This window comes from Dasypus novemcinctus, chromosome 14 (genome assembly GCF_030445035.2).
Source record: "Dasypus novemcinctus isolate mDasNov1 chromosome 14, mDasNov1.1.hap2, whole genome shotgun sequence".
Lineage (NCBI taxonomy): Eukaryota > Metazoa > Chordata > Mammalia > Cingulata > Dasypodidae > Dasypus > Dasypus novemcinctus.
Window position 1 is genome coordinate 17,737,048 of NC_080686.1, and position 15,306 is coordinate 17,752,353.

At 39.3% G+C, this 15,306-nt stretch overlaps 1 protein-coding gene across 1 annotated transcript in view; it reads left to right on the top strand.

The window, feature by feature from the left end:
• RP1 (RP1 axonemal microtubule associated) overlaps positions 1-15,306 on the top strand; it is a 391,698-nt gene that overhangs the window by 358,826 nt on the left and 17,566 nt on the right. The window contains exon 27 of the mRNA XM_058275538.2: positions 14,620-14,774. Coding sequence (XP_058131521.1) covers positions 14,620-14,774 — 155 coding nt within the window. The remainder of the gene's footprint in view (positions 1-14,619; positions 14,775-15,306) is intronic.

The following is a 15,306-nucleotide window of genomic DNA, read 5'->3' on the forward strand; positions in this document are numbered from 1 at the left end:
TCTTGAACCACAAAACACCAGTGAAGACTGAAATTGAACTGTCTCCACATGTTTGACACTGAATTTCATTTACCATCTGTTTCTTTCTGACTTCTGATTTTTTGGGGCAGTTCCTATCGACATGATCACACCACAGTGAGTGCTTAGAAATCTTAATTCTCAGTTACCTGAGAGAAGACCCTAAAATAGTCCATTAATTAAATTGAATTAAGGAATCAGTGGAGGGTTTGTTTTAAGAAGCTCAATGGGGCTGCCGGCAGAGCTTCCTAGTACCATCATTGATATTCATATTCCTAAGGAACCATCTCACATCAATGGTTACCAGATAACAAGTGTGCACTGTAGAGGTAGATGGGGCTAAACCATCTTACCCAGGCACACTGGAGCATCATCATTAAAATCAGTGTACTAGGAATTCCCCCAACAAAAAGATAAAAAAGATTACATTTCTTTTTCTGATTAGGAAAATATTTACCAAGAAAATTTACCTATATTTACTAAAAATATACTGTGGTCTATGACAAAAGTGGGGGTATAAATGCAAAGTTCCTGAGCTTCTAGCCTTCTCCTTGGGCTTTGTGATTTTTTGCTTATGTCACCCAAGGTCAGTGGGGCTAGAATTTGTCTCCCAGGCTGAAGGCATGGGCATTGAGAGACCATGGCCCCAGGATGTCTAACAGATGGAGATTGATAAGGGGCTGACTGGCACAGAGACACTGCAATATCTCCATCTCTAAACTGGGAATTAAGTATTCCCTATTAACTGGAAGGTATTAATTACATGGAGAATCTTCCAGTTAGGTCCCTAATTAAGATTTAAGGGGTAGGAAGATGGAAGAGTAGGGAGTTCCAGAATTTAATCCTTCTACCAGAATAATGATTAAACAGGCAGGAACTGTCTGAGACACAAATTTTGAAATTGTGGCAGCCAGAACTCTGCACAACATCCAGTGATGAACAGGAGGAAAAGGTTGATAAATTATTGTAAAGAACAGTAAATTGCTTTCTCTGTGTGGTGGCTACTGGTACCCAATCCCCACTCTTGTGGCAGGGCACATTGGGGTCCAGGCCCTGGCTAGCTCACTGGTGACAGAAGGGGACATAAAAATATCCTTCCCCGAGAACAAGGGTGGGCATGGCCAATCACTGATCATGGCTTTTGATTAACGACTTCAGATCACTGGGGACCCAGTTCGGAGGGCAGCCATTGTTTCAACCTGCCCAGGCAAAGGTGGCAGCTGCCATTGTTTCAACCCAGCCTGGACATGTTAAGGATAATGCACTTCCTAAGGTCTGCAGAGGACAGTTAGCTGAAGCACTGCTGGGCAGACAAGGAAATCTCACCATTGTAGAGATGTCAGAGAAGTTCCTAGCATCTTTCCTGATCTCCTTGCCAGAACACTTTGGAGCTGGTCTGTGTGCCTGACCCTGTTTCAGCTGGAAAATGCTGACTTGGGAAAGTCCTCTCTGGCATGCCCCTTCTCCCAGAATTTGTGTTCCAGACAAAATCAACTTAAAATAATGAAAAGAGTATAAAAACTCCTTTCAGATCCTCTGAGACAGAGGCCTATAGGCTTCAAACACCCAGAAGAGGGAGGTCTGTCTCCTGGGAAACAGAAGGGAGAGCCAAACTCCTTTAACATGGAACTCCAAAACAACCAGCAAAAGTCAAGGGAAAAATAGAGGCCAAGAAGGACAGGGCAAACCCTGAACACTCTATTCACCTTGGGTACACCTTCCCGCTAAAGAGGCTCAAGCTGAAGAAAATTTCTGTTTTATTACCAGGTGGTTACCAAATCCAGAAATACACATCAGAAGGAATAAATGCCATAGGTTAATGTTTTAAAATATTAAAATAATACAGTGTACAACAAAAGAGTAGACAAAAAAAGAAACAGGAAATGGCCTATCAAAAGAAAGAGGATAAAGTCCAGAAAACTCCAACAAAGAAGACCATAATGTGGACATACTAAACAAAGCCTTTAAAAAATGATCTTTAAAAATGCTCAAGGAGATGAAGAAAACTACAGAAAAGAACGAAAGGATATCAGGAAAACAATGAATGAGCAATATGATAATTTTAGGAAAGACAGAAATTTCAAAAAGGAAACAAACAGAACTACTGGACTTGAAGACCATGATAACTGAACTGAAAAATCCCCCTGTTACAAACAGTTGGAGTTGGTAGAACAAAGAATCAGTGAACTCAAAGACAAGACACTTGAAATGAGTTAGGCTGAGGAGCAAAAAGAAAAAAGAATTATTAAAAGTAAAAATGACCTAAGACACTTCTGGAACACTATCACGAATATCAATATATGAATTATGGGAATCCTAAAATGTGAAGAAAGGAAGGGACTGAAAGAATATTCAAAGAAATAATGACAGAATTTTACAAACTTAACAAAAGACATAAATACGCAATCCGAGAAGCTCTGAGAACACACACAGAATAAAACATGAAGAAAAATACATCCAGTCATATATTGACCATAGTATTGAATGTGAAAGACAAAATAGAGAGTTCTGAAAGTTGCAAAAGAAAAGCAAAGTGTTATGTACAAGGGAGTCCCAATTAGATTGAGTGCTGATTTATCATAAGAAACCTTGGAGGCAAGAAGTCAGTGGGTTGCAATATTAAAGTGCTGAAAGAAAAAAAAAAAAACACAAAAACTGCTAACCAAGAATTTGATAACCAATGAGACTTACTTTCAAAAATGAGGGGGAGAGATTAAGGCATTCACAGATAACCAAAAACTGAGGGATTCGTCATTACTAGAAGTGTCAGACAAGCAATGCTAAAGGGAGTTTTTCAGACTGAAAGACAGTGGTTCAAAACTGGTATTAAAAAATAAAGACTGGTACAACAGCAAGATGGCAGCAGAGTAAGGAGCTCCTAGAGCCAGCTCCTGCTACAGGGCAGTTAGTAAACTCCCAGAGCTCTCCAGAGCTAGCTGAAGTACCTGTTTGGGGGCTCCAGGAGACCAGAAGAGCATGCTGCCACATCCTTGAAGGAATGAAAGGAGGATACTGCTCATCTGCAAGAAAGACTTGTGAATGGAGCACTCCACGCCATGGAGGCTGGTGCCCATCCTCCACTGGAGGCACAAGCCACCTTGGGAGCTATTCTGTGGCTGGAATTGAAAGCTCCACTTCCCAAAAACAGGGGAGGAAGAGGCAGTTGGGCACCAACTTCAGCTACTGATGAGTAAATTCAGCAGGCTAAAGTATAATCCTGAGAACAGCTAAAGTTTGAGCCTGTTCAAGTTAGAAAGAGGCTGGGAGTCGCCATCTTAACTCTGCCCCTGGCACAAGGGGAAGTGGGCATACTGAAAATCGCAGTGCTGGTGGGGACTGACTTCTTTCCATCCAGATCAGATTGCAGCTCCAGCCTAGGCCCCAGCGCCACCTCCAGCAGGGAGGAAGTGGGGGAGGGGGCTGTGCCAGCCTCTCCAGGAAATTACTGGCCAAGCGGCGGAGGCCAGTGATTATCCTACTCTGGTGGCATGAATCGCCCCAGGAGCTGTTCTGTGGCTGGAATTGGAAGCTCCATTTCCCAAAAACAGGGGAGGAGGAGACGATTGGCTGCTGATTTTGGCTACTGATTGGTAGACTTGACTGACTAAGACATAACCCTGGAACAGCTGGGGTGGGAATCTGCCCAGGTTGGAAAGAGGTCGTGGTCACCACCCAGCCTAAGGGGAAGCCAGAACTGAAAATCACAGTGATGGGAGGAACTGATTTCTTTCACTCGGGTTGACCTGCAGCCCCAATTCTGGCTGGGAAGAGGCCTGTGGGCCCTGCACCAGCCTATCCAGGTAAAGTCAGGTACCTTTGGATGGCACAGACTGGAAATTGGAAGCCTCCTGGGGCAACTGCAGTCATCTTAGGCCAGCACTGCATAGATTGCTGCCCACACCTGCAGCTCCATCCCTGCCCCAGGCAGGGGAGAAAGGGGTGTGAAGCTTCATCAGTCTCTCTGGGCAGCTACAGTCTAGGCCTGCACAACTTGGATTATTCCACACAGCTGTGACTTTGTCCCTACCCCTGGCAAAGGAGAAAGTTGGGAGAAGCTTCATTGGTCCCTGGTACAATGAGGGCAGCTTGCGCCTCCACAGTACAGCACCAACTACATCTTTGGCTCCTTCCTGACAGCTAGCAAGGGAGAAAGGGCATGAAACCCTAAACTAAAGAGGAAAACTACACCCAGAATAAATACTCTAGTAATCCAGATGCCAAGACACCAACAAAAAATTACAATCCACATCAAGAAACTGGAAGCTATGGCCCAGTTAAAAGAACAAGGTAAGCCTCCAGATGACATGAAGGAGTTGAGACAACTAATCATAGATGTTCAAACAAATCTTCTTAATAAAATCAATGAGATGGCTAAAGAGATTAAGGATATTAAGAAGATTTGGATGAGCACAAAGAAGAATTTGAAAGCATACATAGAAAAATAGCAGATCTTATGGGAATTAAAAGTGCAATAAATGAAATTTTAAAAACACTGGAATCGTATAATAGCAGATTTGAGGAGGCAGAAGAAAGGATTGGTGAGCTTGAAGAAATGACCTCTGAAAGTGAACATACAAAAGAGCTGATGAAGAAAAGAATGGAAAAAATTGAACAATGTCTCAGGGAACTAAGTGACAGCAAAAGCATGCAAACATACATGTCATGGGTGTTTTGGAAGGAGATGAGAAGAGAAAAGGGGCAGAAGGAATATTTGTAGAAATAGTGGTAGAAAATTTCCCAACCCTATTGAAGGACACAGATATTCATGTCCAAGAAGCACAATGTACTCCCATCCAAAAAAATCCAAAAAAAATCCAAATAGACCAACTCTGAGACACATACTCATTAGAATATTAAATGTTGAAGACAAAGAGAGAATTCTGAGAAAAGCAAGAGAAAAGCAATGCATAACATATAAGGGATACTCAATAAGATTAAGTGCTGATTTCTCACCAGAAACCATGGAGGCAAGAAGACAGAGGTATGATATCTTTAAGATATTACAAGAGAAAAACTTCCAGCCAAGAGTCTTATTTTTTTTTATTGACTTTGTAATAATATTACATTAAAAATATATATATATGAGGTCCCATTCAACCCCACCACCCCCATCCCACCTCTCCCCACCCCCAGCAACACTCCTTCCCATCATCATGACACATCCATTGCATTTGGCAAGTACATCTTTGGGCACCTCTGCACCTCATTGTCAATGGTCCACATCATGGCCCATACTCTCCCCCATTCCATCCAGTGGGCCCTGTGAGGATTTACAATGTCCGGTGATTGCCCCTGAAGCACCATCCAGGGCAGCTCCATGTCCCAAAGACGCCTCCACCTCTCATCTCTTCCTGCCTTTCCCCATACCCACCAGCCATCATGTCCACTTTTCTCAATCCAATGCCACCTTTTCTATGTGGACATTGGATTGGTTATGTCCATTGCACCTCTGTGTCAAGAGGAGGCTCAGATTCCACATGGATGGTGGATGCAATCCTCCCACTTTCAGTTGTAATCACTATAGGCTCCATGGTGTGGTGGTTGTCCTTCTTCAACTCCATCTTAGCTGAGTGTGGTGAGCCCAATAAGTCAGATTGTAGGTGCCCAAGAGTCTTATATCCAGCAAGACTGTCTTTCAAAAATGGGAGCAAGATTAGAATATTCACAGATAAACAGAAACTGAGAGAATTTCTGAGGAAGAGACCAGATTTTTAGGAAATAATGAAGTGTGTGCTAGATCCTGAAAAGAAAGACAGGAGAGAGAGCCTGAAGAGAGTTTAGAAATGAACATTATATCAATGAAAGTAACTAAAAGTGTCAGAAGAGTGGTGAACATAAAATATGACAGATAAAATGCAAATAGGAATAAACTTAACCAATGATGAAAAGCACTTGTATTCAGACAACCTCAACTCAATATTAAAAGAAATGAAAAAAGGCCAATCCATGCTCATGGATTGGAAAACTAAATATCATTAAGATGTTAATTCTACTCGAATTGATATACTTATTGGAATTCAATGCAATCCCAATAAAAATTCCACCAGCATTTAAAAAAATTGAAAACACAATCATCAAAAATTGTTTGGAAGGGTAAGGGGTCCTGAATAGCCAGAAATATCTTAAAAAGGAAAAGCAAACCCTCATCTCCAGATTTAAATCATATTGCCTAGCTATCTTGGTGAAAGCAACATGGTAATGGCAACAAGACAGACACATAGACCAATGGAACCAAATTGATGATGCATAAACAGACCATTACATGTATGGCCAAGTGATTTTTGACTAGCCTGTTAAACCCACACAGCTCAGGCAGAACAGTCCATTCAACAAATGGTGCTGAAAGAATTGGATATCCACAGCCAAAAGAAGGAAAGTGGACCCCTATCTCACATCTTATCCAAAAATTAACTCAAAATGGATCAAAAACCTAAAAATAAAAGCAATAACCATAAAACTTCTAGAAGAAATTGTAGGAAAATGTCTTCATGACCTGGCGGTAGTGATGTGGGCTATGGGTGGTAGGCTCTTTATCTCTTTGTAGATAACCTAAGCTGTCTGTGACTTGTGGGTGTGGGACGATAAGAGGCTGCAGTCCTGCCCTTGGTGACCATGGCAATGACTCCAGTCCCAGGAAACAGTTCAGCAATGCAAACTCTATAAACTTTAAATATTCAGGGAAAATGCAAACCAAATGTGCTAAAAGCTTATCTAGAATGTATAAGGTCCATGCTAAAAGCTTACCTAGGATGTGGACAATATATGCTAATTCAAGCCTATTAAGCACTGAAACAAAGAACAATTTGACCCTTCCTTTCTATATACAGGAACTCAAAATTCTTGTTCAGGGCTCCGGTTTGAAACAGAAAGCTCCCGAGTCCGGCCGGCCATCAATAAATTATTTTTCCTTTTCAGAATCATTCTTGGGAAGCGGACTTGGCCCAGTGGTTAGGGCCTCTGTCTACCACATGGGAGGTCCGTGGTTCAAACCCCAGGCCTCCTTGACCCATGTGCAGCTGGCCCATGCCCAGTGCTGATGCGCGCAAGGAGTGCTGTGCCATGCAGGGGTGTCCCCCGCGTAGGGGAGCCCCACGTGCAAGGAGTGCACCCCGTAAGGAGAGCCACCCAGTGTGAAAGAAAGTGCAGCCTGCCCAGGAAATGTGCCGCCCACATGGAGAGCTGACACAAGATGACACAACAAAAAGAAACACAGATTCCCATGCCACTGACAACAACAGAAGTGGACAAAAGAAGAAGATGCAGCAAATAGACACAGAGAACAGACAACCGGGGCCGAGAGGGGGGGCGGGGAAGGGGAGAGAAATAAGTCAATAAATAAATCTTAAAAAAAAAAAAGAATCATTCCTGAGTCCTGGCCTTTCTATATGCAAATAATTGAACCTCTCTCAACTTCTACAACAGTAGGTGGTGGATTCTTAAAGGAGATAAGAGGAGGACTGGGCTGGACTACTGATGTTTAATGTATGTAGAAGTTTTAAATAGCTTTCCTGTAAAAGTGTGGAAATGTATAGAATGGATGTGAACACATAGTGAGTAACAGCTAGTTTATAAATGGGGATGTGGCTAAAAATGGTATTCTAGGAATGTAAATACCAATCGACAGAATACTGGAGAATAATCTAGAAACTGAATTGCACAGTAAACCAAGAGGTGGATGAGAATTGTGGTTGTTGGTACAGATGCAAGGGTGTCCTTTATGAGCTAGAGCAAAGGTACCTCACTACTGTAGGGTGTTGGGAATGTGGAGGAGCATGGGAAAAATACAACTGGAGTGACCTATGGACCGTGGTTAGCAGTAATAATATAATATTCTTGCATTTATGCCAAAGATGTACTGTGTTGATAATGAGGCAGTATGGAAAATGTGACCCTAATGTACCCTATGGACATGATAACAATTTGATGATATTATCTTATCTGTAGCAAATGTTCCCCCACAGTGTGGTGTGTTGATGGAGGGGTTTGTTTGGGACCTCTGCACATGTGCATGATTGTTTTATAAGTTTACAACTTCTGTCATAAAAAATATATTTAAAAACTAATAATAGGGTGGGTTGGGGGATAAACACACCAAATGTAAGATAAAGACTATGATTAGTTAAGATTTTGACAATATTCTTTCATAATTTGTAAGAAACATCTCACAACAATTCAAGGTGTTGGTGGAGGGTTGATGTATGAGACCCCTGTATGATGTTATGCATGTTTGCTTTGTAAGTTGACAACTTTTACTATACACTTAATTATTTATGTATGCTCACATATAAATGATGTTTATGTATGTTCATTTATAAATAATAATAGGGTTGGTTGGGGGAAAGTACTTTGGTTAGTAGTAATATTTTGACAATGCTCCTTAATCATTAGTTAAAAAGGTTTAACAACAATGCAAGTTATTGGTGGTAGGATGAGTTATGAGAGTCCTGTATTATGTTACATATGTTTGTTTTGTAAGGTCACAACTATTATTATACACTTACTATTTATGTATGTTTATGTATGAGTGACATACTTCAAGAAATTAATTTTTTAAAAAAGGGCTTGTGGTAAAGGTAACCATTTGGGTAATTATAAATGCCAGCATTATTGTATTGTTTTGTTTGGTCTGTAACTCTGCTTCTTACTTCCTAGAGGTGCTAAAATGCAAATCCATAAAAAGTAATGATACATCTATGGTTTTGGACATGCAGCATACAAAGATATAAGTAGAAACCAGTACAAATAAAAAAAGTCGGGGGAAAGAAGGATATAAGAAAAATATATGTTTTTGCTGCTGAAGTTAATCTGATATCAAACCAAATATGATTGTTATATTTTTAGGATGTTAAATTTTACCCTCATGTTGATCACAAGGAAAATAGATGAAAAATAAATCCAGATAGAAATGAGAAGTCATTTAACATGGCAGAATACAAAAAAATCAAATAAATATAAAGAAGGCATCAACAGAAGAAGTGAGGGATAAAAAATTAAAAGAGTCACAAAAGCTAAATAGCAAAATGGCAGAAGCAATTCTTATGTTATCAGTAGTGACTTTAAATATAAATGGATTAAACTCTTCAGCCAAAGGGCAGCGATTGGCAGACCAGATAAAAATCATGTCCCAACTATATATGTTGTCTGTGATACTCATCTTAAATTCAAAGAAACAGAAGATTTAATGTGAAAGGATGGAAATAGTATACCACACAAGTAGTAGTAACCAAAAGAGAGCTGGGGTAGCTATACCAATGTCAGTTAAAATAGACTTTAAGTCTAAAAACAGTTACAAGGAACAGGCAGTCATTTTATACTGATAAAGGAGACAATTCAAGAGAAAGGTATAACACTGATAAATATATATGCACCTAACAGCAGAGCCCCAAATATATGAAGCAAGTACTGACAGATTTCAGGGGAGAAATTGATGATTATACATTAATAGTTGGATACTTTAATACACCACTTTCAATAATGTATACAACATCTAGTCTTAATACCAATACAAGATTTGAATGATATTCTGGACTAACTAGACATAAGACAGATGTAGAATACTTCACACAACAAAAACAGAATACACATTCTTCTCAAATGCACATGAATCATTCTCCAGCATAGACCATATGTTGGGACAAAAAAAAAACAAGTATCAAAAATTTAAAATATTGAAATCATAAAATGTATATTCTGCAGTCACAATGGAATGAAGCTAGAAATCCATAACAGAGGGAGAAATGGGGCATTCACAAATGTGTGGAAATTAAACAACATACTCTTAAACAACTATTGGATTAAAGAAGAAATCAGAAGTGATGTTAGGAAATATCTTGAGGCAAATGAAATTGGAAATGCAACATAGCAAAATTTATGGGATACAGAGAAGGCAATGGTGAAAGGGAAATTTATAGTTCTAAGTGCTTACATTAAGAAAGAAGACAGACTTCAAAATAGAGACTAGAGAAGAGAAGAAATGAAATGAAACTTTTCTTTCAAATATCCAGCTCTTAAAATCCAGTCATGCTTTTCACAAGCAGTGTCTTCCCTGAGATTCCTTAAATCTATTCCAGAAATCAGTGGACTTTGTGTTCTAAGCCTTACTTAGAACTTTCTGACCCTAAGCACCCTAAGCAGTAAGTGTCAATCCATGGAACAAAAAGAAAAATGTGAACAAGAAAAATCTCTGTTACAATCTCAAAATAGTATCTTGATATGATTGTCAGAAGTACGATGGATAATAATGCTCTTTTGACAGATCCAGTGCCACTTCTGAATGGGAGAAAGCAGAGCTTTGTCCCAGGAACATCTTTTCCCATGATGTAACTCATTCCTGACCTTTTGAGAGCGGGCAATCAAGGACATGGTTCACAGGACAGAAGTCTCTCACTTTGGGGTGGGACTCGGTTAGCTCCTGGCGTCCTTCATTCTCCTTCTTGTTGGATTCCTGGTGGCTCCCACAGACCTCTTGCCCACCCTACCAGCTGCCATTAATCTATAATGGTTCCTATCATTTCTCTGCTCCTGTTCTCTAGTGCCCAGACACTGGGTGACTGCTCAGGATCATGAGAGCATCTACGTGGCCCTCACAATTTGGACTTGCATCCCAGCCTCCTTTACAGGGCTTGACACTCCATAAGCAGCTGCACAGTGATGCCAGTGCCCCTGTGTCTCTTCCTTACTGGTCTACTTTTGCTTCAGATTTTTGCTTTTGCTTTAATTTCCTCTTCATTTTAAATATATTTTCTTTAATATTAAAACATATGTGATTGTTGTCTCTCACGACAATCTATATCCCTGCCCTTCTCCCTCCCATTGTGGGTTGATCTTTGTCTTTCCGTATCCCATGCTTGGATATCTGGTGCAGGTAGCCTTAGAAGTGAAATCAGGGCCACTTAGATGCTCCAGCCAGTGAGGAGTTGAGGAACCCTGCAGTCTCTCTGCCTTCCACCTCCAAATGAACAAGACTGGTGTGCTTCTCAGATTCAGGGAGCATCTTCTCCCAATTTATTCTTCCTGTTGGCCTGAGGATAGAATCCTGGTCTGAGTGATTGTAAAGTGGAAAAAGAAGAGACGCCTGCCTGGGGCTCATCACTCTGCTCTCCTCTGACCTAATCTGGACACCAGGACCTAGCTGCTGAAGAGACAGATGATGTCTGGGTGTAGTTTCTTCTCCCATCACCTTGCTGGAGAAGAAACCTTTATTATTAGGAAAAACATGAACTTGCCAGCCAAAAAAATCTCTCAAAAGAAAATTAGGAAACTCGATCACAGATGCAATGATATTATATGAAGGAAACCCCAGTTTTGAAGACTCATAATCAACATTTCAAAAGAGGTAAAAAAGAGATGTTAATGATGAAAAATGTTTCTTTTCCACAGCATTTCTAGAGAAATTTCAGGAAAGGACATGGTTTAGGGATGCTGAGCACAGGTTAACTGTTATTTTCGTTTTTGTTTTTGCTTTTGTTTTTTAGGAGGTACCAGGAATGGAACCTAGGACCTGGTACATGGGAAGCAGGCTCTCGACCACTGAGCTACACTCACTCCCCAGGTTAACTGTTCTTGGATGCACTGATACTGCTGAAAAGACAGGCAGGGTGTAGGAAATGCCAACATATGGATTTCTGCTAGGGAGATACAATTTATCTGTGCATTATAATGCAGACAAGGAAACAGAAATGTTTTTTGTTTTGCTTTTTACTAGTTTAAATCCGCTTAAGCAGCAGAATTTATTCATTGCAGTCAAAGTGGATATTGGGAGAGAATTTTTGTTATTGTTCCTGGATAAACACTTTGGGCATTCCTCTCCTAAACTTCTAGTGAAAAATAATATTTGATTAATTTATTTCAACATGACCCCTCCAGCCATGTGTCATTTTTAATATACCCTGCTGACTGAAGAACTATATGTCCCTATGATGAACAAGCATATATATATATTATTAACTCTGTGCTTGCTTCAGTAAACAAACTAAAGAATCCAAAATTTCCTGAAAGGGAATCTTAAGGATATTTTTTATAGGGATGTTAATGTAGGAATTGCTGATAAATTGTCTTGAACAAATGCTGGCACCATTATGGCTTAGAATGACATTTGAAAATAAACCTGCAGGTGAAGATTTTGAAAGATATTTGAGTCCCTAAAGAGACGTCAAATATTGTTACTATTATGTAAGCCATAAGTTTATAAGCCCAAAGAATCCTGAATAAGTTAAAAAAAACACAACAGCCATCAAAAAGGCTGAACTTTGTCAATGATACATGCAGATGCATTAATGGGTACTTTTAAAAATCTAGTAGTATAAGAAACTTTTATTTATAGTCAGAATGATTGATTAGTAAGACCTACCTTTGAATATGTTCAGGTCAAATGATCTCTTCCATTCTTTAAAACAGAAGCATCTAGAAACCCATCTTGTTTTTCTTAACTACTTGAGCTGATTTTAAATTGTCTTCTAACTTACATTTTAAACAGCATCAGGCACCCCAAGGAATTCACCTCCTTGTACATGGATGTCCCTCTCTTAGGGTAAAAATATTTTCTTAGCCTTAAACGTTTTTACAACAGAAGGAATGTCTGAGAGCTAAAGCATGTGGCTCTTCCTTTAAATCAACAACATTGGGCACTGGCATATCAGGTTCCAGGAGAAGGACTCAGCAACAGATTCACACAATCTTCACTGACTAAAGACTCATTTAAAATACATAATATTTGCAGGAGTGTTGAAATGACACAGTGGCTAAGCATTTTTTAAGTACTTCCTTTGCATTGTTAGATTATAAGGAAAAATATAAAACCACTATAAGGATCATGAAAGTTTTGAGATAAAATGTGTTATGAATTTAGCATTTTAAAAAAGAACATACATGTTTTTGCAGCAGAACTATAGCAAAGACTTAGCGAATTATGTTATCTAATATAACTGAGAGTCAATGATACTGATTCTAGGAAAATGTCTCTTTCTCCAGATGAGATTATATGTTTTATTTCATCTTCCATTTTAAACTCTGAATCTCTTTTTGATGTGGTTTGAGAATAAAGCTTAGTGATAAATTTCCTGGTTCTAAATTTCAGTTACATTTGATTCTCTTTCTTTGAATTTTAGATGGTAAGGCCATTTGTGTGTGTGTGTATACTAAATCTAAACAGTTTATAGGAACCCCAGGAAACTCTGGGAGGGATTTTGAGGTCCGGTGCAGAAAGGATCATGATTTGATCAACAGCTGTGTACAATGGCAGAGGGAGGGTTGGGTGGAATTGTCTGTGCTGTAAACACGTGCTCTCTGTTCTAAATAGTTTTGATAGGTACACTAAAATTTTTTAAACTATAAATTTAACTGTGTTACTTGACATGGGCTTTAATATTTTGTTTTCCTTTTTTTATGTGAAGCAGTTCACTCTCCATCTGATATAAAGCAGTCTCAGTAAGCAGAAGCATGGTTTCTCTAAAATGGCATCTAATACCCTTGTCTCCATCTTGCTTGCTTTCATGAAGAATTCCAGCAAAAGTTTTGGCTCAACTCAATTCTGGCAGTTATACAGCTTGTCAGACCAAATCTCAATATAGGTAGCTTTAAAAGTTTTTTTTTTTTTTTTTTTTTTCGCTATCCTAAATCTATGAGAAGTGTTCTAATTTTCTGCTTAAACTCAGCTGTCTTCCACTCTGGCTATTTTAGAATATGTAACATTGCACAGAGGAAAGGATTTATCTTCTCTGCTTATACTGTTTCCTGATATGCCACATTTGTCTTTTTAAAGGTCAGGCATGATGGAAACATTCAATGTTTCTCACTTACCTTGTTTTCTTACTTGTTGGATTTTCATGTCTCAGTTCTTTGGGAAATGTTAATGTGAATTTCTATAAATGTAACTGTTCAATTGCAAAGACTATAATTTACAAATAGTTCTAGGATCCTTAAATAAAAGGCAATCAATGTAGCCAAGATATTATTCATATAGCAGTATCAGCAAGAGAAAGCTCTTTCTAACTTAGTGACTTCTACCAGTGTCTCAGAAATTGCCTTAATTCCAAGGCCAAATACAGAGTATTACATTTGCTGGTACTTCACGGAACTCTTTTTTAAAAATTGTATTAAAATTTGCATTTTTTTAGGATTTTGTATTTTTTTCTCACTCAGAAGGACTATTTAAAAAAATCCCCATTATTGGAGTAGTCATCTCCATGAAGCAAGTGCTTGAGTACCACCTGTGATTTGAACAGACAAACTTCAGAGAGAGAGAAAAAATGCCACTTTAATCTAATTATGAGAAAGGAGTTTCTTTTCTTTCTTTCATTTGAAAAATACGAATTTCATAGAGACTGTGAAGGTGTGGTGGTTAATAAAAGTCCATAATTACTAACAATTATTTTGAAACAGTAGTTCTTTGAATAGCTGAGAGTCCTGTGAAGGAGGCAAACATTAAATAGTTGAGAGTATGTCTGAATGGGGTAATGCATAAAAAAAGAGTGAGGGCCAAATACCGTAGAGTGATCCATACCAACTAGATCATTTTTCTGGTTCCTGTCAAGAGCATCTAATTACATTTAGAGAAAAAAATAAAAACTTGAAAACAGTCACCAAAGAGTTCTGATTTTCCAGTGGTGGCTTATGAGATCCACGTATACACTGGCAAGATACTGGGCGCAGAGACGGAGTCTAACGTATTTATCAACCTTGTTGGCACCAGAGGAGATTCGGGGAAACGGAGGCTCCATCAGTCCAAGAACAATGACGTCAAGTTTCAGCGTGGTCAGGTAATGCGAAGATCCTCCTCAGTGCTTATTCACCATCCTGCCCCTAGTTTCTTTAATTAAGAGGATGCACCAGCACGAAATTCCCGAGACACTCCTTTGATCCTTATTAGGAAATTCAAGGAAGGGTTTTTTAGCTCTTTGTGTGCGTGCTATTCCAGTGGAGTTGAGTCTAGAAGGGACTTTACTATTAAAAATGCAGCTTTGAGTAATCCCCAGTTTCTTCTATTAAAACAGAAATTCACTGAGGTTCTGCTTTCTACGAGGGCAAGCTAGCTGTTAATGATACAAGCATCCTGCTGAGCATAACTAGAAATGGTTGATAAAAACTGCTTTTAAATCTGGTTGAAAGGCATTAGAGAGGGCCAAGGCCCTCAAGGTGAGGGCTTGAGGATCCAGGACCCTGGAGAGAAAGGAAGGGGAGAGGAGAGCCTGGCATCCAGTCATTTGTAAGCAGCAGCCTGGAAGCAGAAAGCCAAACAGAAAGTGGCAGTGGTAAGTGTGGGACCTTAGTTTGAATTTTCCCAAAACAGAA